The following is an 8,934-nucleotide window of genomic DNA, read 5'->3' as shown; positions in this document are numbered from 1 at the left end:
GCCCATTGGGGTGTGGTCTCTCTCTTTAATAACGCAGCAACTGCCCTCTGCTCACTCTCTGGTTTCCGGCTCCGCTTCCAGCGACTAGGCTCCCTTCCTGATTGCGCAGAGGGCTGTTGTCTATGACGGTGATCTGTAAGTTTTTCCCCCTTAAATAAATAATCATTCTATTAATCATAATTCCAAACTGGTGACTTACCTTCATCTTTTAGGTTATTGTGGTGTCTTTAATTGAACCCTGCATGGAAGACTTGAAGGCTAGAACTTTAAGGCTCCCATTACTTTTCCCCAGCTTGGCACCCCAGGGTCTCCCATGGGGAGGCCAGCCATTGAAGAGTGGTACAGTGACCCTGGCTTGGGAGCCCTGAAAGAGTGGTCACATCTTCCCTGGCCTGACATCCCAGGGCCTGATTGTCCCTGGTGAGACCGGCCCTGGATGAGGTAGTGCACATTCCCTGGCCTAGCACCCCAGGGAGCCAGCAGACCAAGGCTTCACTGACACAGGGGAGGTTAGCCATGGAAGAGGGGGCACATCTTCTCTTGCCTGGCTCTCCAGGGCTTGGCCAGTCCTGCTTTGGCACACTGTAATCCATATCTGAATTGTTTTTTTTTTCACTTTCTTTCCTGATACTATGTTCCAGATTTCTGGGGGAGGTGTCTTGAGGTTCTTTGGTTTATGTTTTTTTTCACATTCTCAGAGTGAAAGTCATGAATATCTGCATTAGAAAATTTTCTGTTATGATCCAATTTAATATGGCATTTATCTCCAACTTCATATTGTAATGTAGCAGCAATGAAATAATCACATTTTTGAACTTGTTTGGACTTCATCCAAATTTCATTTCTATAGACTGCTGGGTTGAACCACTTAAGAAGAACCTTTCTGAACAGAGGAAGGTCAGCCATGTTCTCATTTTTCTCTGGGTTCTCCCTGCCCCAAGACCTAATTCCATTCACATCAGTAGCAGCAGTACTCTTTCTCTTGCAGCTATCATCCTCAAAATCTCACATTTCACTATTGCTTTCACCAGCCACTTCAGATGTTTCTAGTCCCATCATGATTTTACTAACATCAGTTTTAAATACCTTTTCTTACAGCAATTCATAAAAAAGAGAGTGACACATTGCAGAACTATTTTTATGTTTGTTATAGGATAGAAAATATCATAATTTCCATTTGAAAAACACAGTAACACCTTTTCAGGAAAATTATTATCAGTTACTTGTGAATGAGAAATATTTGGCACCTGATATATTCCAAAATCTTTCCTGTACATAAGAGAAAGGGTACTTATTTCCACTTGTCCTACCCATTCCTGTGGGTTTTCCAAACGTTTTAAATATTCTTCAAATGATGCTCTATAAATGCTTCAAATTTCTCTCTGTCCTCTCAAAGGTAGTGAATACAGGCCATTCCAACTTCCACATGGCAAGACAGAGAATACAATACCTGCTAGCTACAGCTCTGAACAAGTAAAACCCGTTCTTTGCGACCAATTTCTGATACAAGCCCAGTCTGGGCAGATAGGCATCCATGGGCTCCTTGAGCGGCCCCATGCAGCCCTGGTCCTTGCCGTTGGGCATGCCCATGGTTAAAAACCCTAACATTTAACTCTAATCCTAGCCTATCCCTGAGTACCCTAACCCCATAACCAACCTGAACCTGAACTCAAAGTTTAAATCCTAACCCTAACCCAACCTGTTTCCTAACCCCAAACCCTCTCTAACCCTTATCCCTAACCCTAACCCCTTTTGCTGCTGCTGAGTTCTGCTAACCCTAACCCTCTAACCCTAACAACCCTAATTGTTAAACCCAACACTCTAACCCCCTAATTCTAATACCTAACCCTAAGTAATCCCGAGTAATGGTAAATTTTAACCTTGCTCCCTTATCTTGACAAACCAAACATTTTGTTATATTGTTTAATAAACTCTCAATTAAAAAAGTCTCATTTTCCCTTCTGTAACATTCAACATGCTATTTACAACTTGGCATGTGGTGTGTGTGTGTGTGTGTGTGTGTGTGTGTGTGTGTGTGTGTGTGTGTTTGAGTCTATGGATGATAGACTGTCCCAGCTAAGGATGATAGTTTTGGATACTTTCAGCATGGTGGACTACATACCCTCTTTTTTAGTTATTTTTATTTTCATCTTATGGTTTCTGGAATTAAACTCTATGCTTTAAATCTTCACAGAGAAGAATTAGGTCACACTTTTCAGTTGTAGTGATATTTCATTTTTATTTTGATAAATAAAGTCTACCTAAAGATCAGAGAGTAAAACAGCCCCACTGGTCAGTCTTATAGACCAGGCAGTGGTAACACACACCTTGAATCCCAGTAGCCACACCAGTTTGCCGAAGAAATCAGGCAATGAATGCCTTTAATCCCAATGGTACACACCGTTAATCATAGCCCTAGGGAGGATTATAAAATGGGATGCGACAGCTCACAGACACAGTCTCATTCTGAGATTCTTGGAGGCAGGATCACCATTTTGGACTGCGGTAGAGGTAAGAGCCAGTGGCTGGCTGTTTTGCTTTTCCGACCTTCAAGCTGAACCCCAATTTCTGTCTCTGGGTTTTTATTATTCATGCTACACTCAGTATTTCAACATAAATAAAATTATTTTTCTCCAAACACCATGTTTAAATGTCTTTACATATAACTAAAGTAAGAACTTCTAAAACAAGAAACTCAATGTATTAACTTTTATTAATGTTTTCAATTTGTGCATCATTTACAATGAGAAATATGCCGTAAAAAGCATCCTTATACATAAATTGAGCAAGGAACGCTTAAGTAATTAATCCCTATAACATGCACATTAATTTTATTCTAGTGTGTATAAGAAAAGAAAATAAATTTTAAGCCTTTAAGTTATTACTTGGGAATGTCAAAATTTTTTGGAGAATGAATGTATTTCCTAATAGGAAATAATTATATAATTACTATGAATTAGTGCTCATAAAAATGTCTGGAAAAATTGTGTTATGCATGATGGACCAAAGATTTCCTATGTGCATTAGGTGTATCAAATAAATCAAACAAATAGCATGAACATAGAAGAAGAGGTACGAAGGGTCTGATTATAGGACACATAAATACATATTCAAGGCACATGACTAGGCTAAACAGTTGGATGAGTCCAAAACACTAGTTCATTGTTTCATTGAGAAAAGAATAAAATGCAATATCACTTCTATTTAATTTCACCTATGGATAAATAAATGCAATTACATCTAGGGCAAAAATGTTTTCATTTCAGATAGATACCAACTACTAAATTACTGATGCCAGAGTAGATGAAGCATCATAACATTCAGACTTTCTTATTCTATAATAGATTTATGTTAAGATATTTTGTACTATATCATTATACTGTCTATTCTCTTTCAGCTTTACAACTATTCAAAATTAGATTAAAGAATTTGTTAAACCACAAAGAAAGATCAAACTATTATTCAACAGAAGTTAAATCCAAATCCTGGAGTTGACTTCTGATTGTATTCATTTTGGGCTTTTCCCAGAATGGAAAAAAAAAAACTTCCCACATGACTGCATTTTGTGAGGCTACAATGCTTGCCCTTTTATTGTGGTTCCCTTCTTTTTCTTTGATGAGTTAGAAATATCTGCCTCCCGTTTCCTGTTATGAATTTTATTAAAAATATGTTTGTCCCAATTATGCACAGAAGAAAAATAATATCTAAAACCCACAATTCTCAACTTATTTAATTCATTTTCTCAGTTCGACTTTGTAATGGAGAAGCAGAAGATATTAAACTATCTGCAGTATGAATGAATAATGCACTAAACTTTATTTAAGAAAGTAAATGCTGGGAGGACAAGGATAATTCTTGTGCTTCTAATCGGCTAGCAAAATGTTTCCCACCTTATTAAAATAAAAACACTAAATACATCACTTGTATGGGCTCCTGGATATAAGCAGCACCAACAATTCATTACAATTCCCAAAATATTCTATATGACTTTGAAGCACCTAAAACTCTCCCATAACGAAAGAGACTAAAATGATATGTTAGCAATACAATCAATCTCCCAATAATTTTGTGTGAGCACAGAAAATTCCTAGACAGTTTTAACAGACAAATTATAAGATTGGTGGTTTCCACCTTGGCAAAAGCTTTGTGTGTTAAAAACAAAAAATGTCTTTCTAAGTAGAAGTTTATACTTAACAAAAGAAACAAATATCATTTCAAAGATATTCCTGTAAATAATGGTTCAACGTAAAGTTTGTTAAACAATATGAGAAGACAAAGATAAATCTAGATGCATATAATACTATTAAGACAAGAAAAAGCAAAAGGAAGATTAAAGGAACTGGCAGATAATTTCTGAAAATAGTGAAAAGCCTGAGTCACATGGATTGCCTTTCTCTCCTTTCACTCTTATATGCTTGGTTAATGGTAATGTTTTCTTTTTTATTTCTTTACACAGGTTGGCCATGTAAACCCACCACAGAGAGGTGACACAATGACATAGATGAACACCTGGAAGAAGAAAGAAGGCAATTTTACTTACATGACTCTATCACAAGGTTCAAGGAACACATCAAAGAAACTCTACTGGTACTAGAAGAGTAATGCTCTTCACTAACGTAACCAATAGTGAAACTATAGCAAAACTAAGATTCTTTGTGAGGAATGATTTTATTATTTTCTGTTATTAAGATGCTGGCTTCAAAATATGTGGTGGGAGGTGTACAGTTTCAGAATTACATAATAACTTTCACACAAGTGTATGAACACACTGAGCTTCAATCATGAGTCTGGATCAATGCTAAAACACATACCGCCTAGCTAACAAATGTTTGTAGAATAGATGAAATTACATATTAATTCTTATATAATTCTGTGTATAGATGAAACTAGTTGAAAGTTTTATATAACAGAAGTGTTTTGTGTGTGTGTGTAGTACATGGGTATGCACACCTGTGAATGTATATACAAAAGCCAGAGTACCTCCAGTGTCTTCCTCTACTGCTTTCCTATTTATTATTTGAGATCAGGTCTCTCACTATGCAAGCATATTAGAATTTCACTTTTTCAGTTAGGCTGCTTAGCCAACAAGCTACCAGGAACTACATGTACACACTACACACGCTGGGGCTACAGGCATGCACGACTATGCCTAGCCTTTTAGGTGGCTGTTGGAGATTTGGACCCAGGTCCTCTTGCTTACAGAAAAAGTGCTTTTAAACATTAAGCCATGTCCTCAACCACAGTTTTGCTTATCTCATTTTGTACAAAACTTCTCTATAGGAAAATAGGAGTTTAAATGGAGATGATACTTAATGCTGATTTCACAAGAAAAGATATTTCCTAGTCATGTGTTTTACAATTAAAATGTGAATGTAGCCCATTTCAGAATATCAATAAATAAGAATCCCATAACCTTAAAGAGTGAAAAATAAGCTCACATACTAAAGAGAAAAAACTTACAATCGATACGATGATGATGATGACAGTAAGCTTGATATTCTTCATACACATGGCTCGAGCAAGGTTTCTGCTGGTAGTTTTGAAAGTTACAGACTAGAACACAATCGTAAGTTGTTTTATTCTTGACACCGGCTATATGAATTATTCGTAGTAAAAACCTGCAAGCTTTTTTTTAGTCAATTATCTTACATTTTGGTTCTAAGAATGGAACCCGGGGCCTAGATCATGGTAGACAAGTACTCTACTACTGAGCCATACTTACACTAATTTTGTTTAAATTCAAATGTCCTTTTTTCCTTCCTTCTCTTTTCAAAGAGAGACTGGTCATTCAGAATCAGTAGTTAGCCAAAACAGAGTTCATTGAAACCAATATTAAGCAATATGAACTCACTGGCAAGGCTTCACTTCTTTTCCTTCTCTACGTAGCAATGTACATAATGTTGAATGAACAAGTGATTATTTAGGAGAAAACAATTTCCAATTGGCTTTGAACAATATATATAAATGTGTTTGATTTTCCTAGAAACATATGTATTTACTTGTTAAGTGTCAAAACCCCACAGGATCACATTTCTTCAGTTATCCATTTTCTTTTGCATTGTAATCTTCTCAGGAGATATTAAAGCATTTTCACCAGAACACAAGCAATTTAAAACAAATAGGTAAGCAAATATCAACATGTACTAAATACTTAGCTATTATTATACAAAAGAGATATATGTGAAAGTTCAAAAAATGTTTGGGTTATTATTCATACCTAAAACTGGAAAGTATTAAAATATCAGTAAACCACAATGAAATATACAGTAATTAAAACAGCTTACTAATATATTTATGTAGTCAATCTACATATCATGGATTAATGTCACAATTTTGACATAAAGAAAAACAGAGTAAATGTTACAGCTTCTTTTTATATTTTTTGGAGATGTGGTTATATGCAGTACTGACTAGTCTTGAACTTGCTATGAAGGTAAGGACATTAAAGTCCTGATCTTCCTGGCTATACTTCCAAAGTGCTAGGATTATAGGTATGTACCACCTTGCCTGGTTTAGGTGACTGCGATGGCTACTTTTTATGTCAACTTGATACAAGCCAAAGACATCTGAGAAGAGGGAACCTCAATTGAGAAAATGTCTCCATAAGATTGGGCTGTAGGCAAGCCTTTAGGGCATTTTTAAAATTAGTGATTGATGTAAGAGGGCCAATACGATTGAAGGTAGTGCTACTTCGTGGCTAGTGGTGCTAGGTTCTATAAGAAAGCAGGGTGAGCAAGCTATAAGAAGCAAGTCAGTAGACAGCACTCCTTCATGGCCTATGTATCAGGTCCTGCTTCAAGATTTTTGCCCTGTTTGAGTTCCTGCCCTGAAATCCTTCAATAAACAGTGAAGTTCCATTGTAAGGCAAAATAAACCCTTTCCTTCCCAAGTTGATTGTGGTCATGGTGTTTCATCACAGTAATAGTAAACCTAAGATAGAAGCGATGGAGATTAAGCCCAGGGCTTTACGCACACCAAGCAAGCACTCTACCAATTGAGCTACAGCCCCAGTCCAATAGCTTTTTAATATATGGGATACTCCAAAGAGTGCAGTCAATAGAAGAGGGTAGAAAGGCACCTCTGAGTTTTAATAATACTCTAAATTTAATCTGCATGTTGGCTCAATGAATGTATTTGCATACATTAGTAAATAATTACAAGTTGTATACTTACAGTTAATATACTTTTCAATATGGCTGCTACATTTTAATTAACTGCTTTCTCTACAAAGTCTCTATAGTGCTGCAGGTAACAAGGTATCAGCCTGGGTTTCATTTAGTGCAGAATGAAAAGCATGCCACGCATAAACTCAACTGATACATGAGTATATACTACATGCCCAAAGTACATTAAGCCCTAAACATTCATGCCAGAAATATGTGCACTGACTAAGGCATATTAGAAGGGATTACAAAAGTACCATATGTAAATGATCAGAGAAAATGGTTCTTAACTGAAAAAAGTTAATACAGTTTATAAGAATATAATGACTCTTAATAATTATATCAGTCAGACTTGTGCAACAATGTGTGCACATATCCAAGATCATACTAAAGGTTAGAAATAGTTTTTCGGCACATGATTCCAGAGAGCTCAGTCCAGTAACTTAGCCCTTTGCTTTGCCAGAACAGTATGGTGATTATGGTAATGTGTGGTAAAGAATATTTACCTCATGGTCCAAGTAGGGAAAGGGAGACGGGAGAGGTCTAATGATAAGACAACCTCAAGAACCATCACCATTGATGTATACTTCCTTGCACATGCCTTTAATTCCAGCATTTAAGTCACAGTGGCAGATGGATCTCTGGGTTTGAAGCCAGCCTGGTCTATATGGTCAATTTCAGGCGACCAGCCAGGGCTATATGGTGAGACAGCTGTGAGCCACTATATGTGTGCTGAGAACTGAACCCAGGTCCTCTACAATAGCAGTAAGTACTCTTAACTGTTGAGCCATCTCTCCAGCCCTACATAGGAAAACTTAAGAGTGAAGAACTATAATAAAACATTCCAAACTGATGACCTGAAACAGAGCAAGGGAAATTGTTCTGGAGCACATTTCTACCACCAAATAGAAATTTACATTAGAATCTTAGATGTTCACGGTAACAGGTAAAGAATAAGTCTCCCTATTTCTCTACGTAAAAAGTAGGTTACCATATTTTAATCTGGTAATATTTGGTAGCCATGGAAGAGTGGGTGCAGCTTTTCCGCTTGGCTACCTAGGGCCTATCTGGCCTCGGGGAGGCCAGCCGTGGAAGAGGGGGACATAGTTTACCGGCCTGACCTCCAGGGCCTGTCTGGCCCTAGGTAGGCCAGACTGGAAGAGTGGGGCTCAGTTTCCCTGGCTTGGCACCCCAGCACCTGGCCGGCCAAGGGGAGGTCAGCCGTGGAAGAGAGGTCACATTTCTGCTGCCTGGGAGCTGTTGAAGAATGGGTGAAGCTTCCCGAGCCTAGTACTTGAGCGCATGGCCTGTCTGGGGAGGCTGGTCATCTTCCCTGGCCTGGCACTCCAGGACTTGGCTGGACCTAGAGAGGCCGATGTGGAAGAAAGAGTGCATCATCCTGGCCTGGCACCCCAGGGCTTGTCTAACCCTGGGGATACAGACCATGAAGGAGGACACAGCTTCACCAGCTTGGCACCCTGGGCCTCGTAGGCCCTCAGGAGGCTATCCCTAACTCTAGGGAGAAGACAAGGAGTCACAGGTTCCGAGGCCTAAATCCCCAAGGCTTGGCTGGATCTGGGGAGGCTGGTCATGGAAGAGGGGGCACATCTTCCTTCCTGGAACACCAAGGCTTGACTGGCCCAGGGGAGTCCAGCTTTGGAAGAAGAAGCGCATCTTCCCCTGCCATGGAAGAGGGAGTGTGTCTCCCCTGGCCTGGCATCCCAGGGTCCTTGGTAGCCCTGGGAAGGCCAGCTGTGGAAGAGTGGGTACA

At 38.6% G+C, this 8,934-nt stretch overlaps 1 protein-coding gene and 1 pseudogene across 5 annotated transcripts in view; both read right to left on the bottom strand.

Annotated features, from left to right (window-relative positions):
* Positions 1–630: 630 nt before the first annotated feature.
* LOC142840266 (OTU domain-containing protein 4-like) lies at positions 631–1,590 on the bottom strand (annotated as a pseudogene).
* A 1,105-nt stretch (positions 1,591–2,695) lies between these two features.
* The window catches only part of Vamp7 (vesicle associated membrane protein 7), a 39,067-nt gene continuing 32,828 nt past the window's right edge, over positions 2,696–8,934 (bottom strand). For all 5 annotated transcript variants that reach the window (XM_075957296.1, XM_075957298.1, XM_075957300.1 and 2 more), the window contains 2 exons: positions 5,461–5,553; positions 2,696–4,509 (listed from right to left, as the gene is read on the bottom strand). In XM_075957296.1, the coding sequence (XP_075813411.1) occupies positions 4,441–4,509; positions 5,461–5,553 (162 nt within the window). In that variant the 3' untranslated portion in view covers positions 2,696–4,440. The remainder of the gene's footprint in view (positions 4,510–5,460; positions 5,554–8,934) is intronic.

This window comes from Microtus pennsylvanicus, chromosome X (genome assembly GCF_037038515.1).
Source record: "Microtus pennsylvanicus isolate mMicPen1 chromosome X, mMicPen1.hap1, whole genome shotgun sequence".
In the NCBI taxonomy this organism is placed as follows: Eukaryota; Metazoa; Chordata; class Mammalia; order Rodentia; family Cricetidae; genus Microtus; species Microtus pennsylvanicus.
This window is presented reverse-complemented; position numbering and strand designations above follow the sequence as displayed.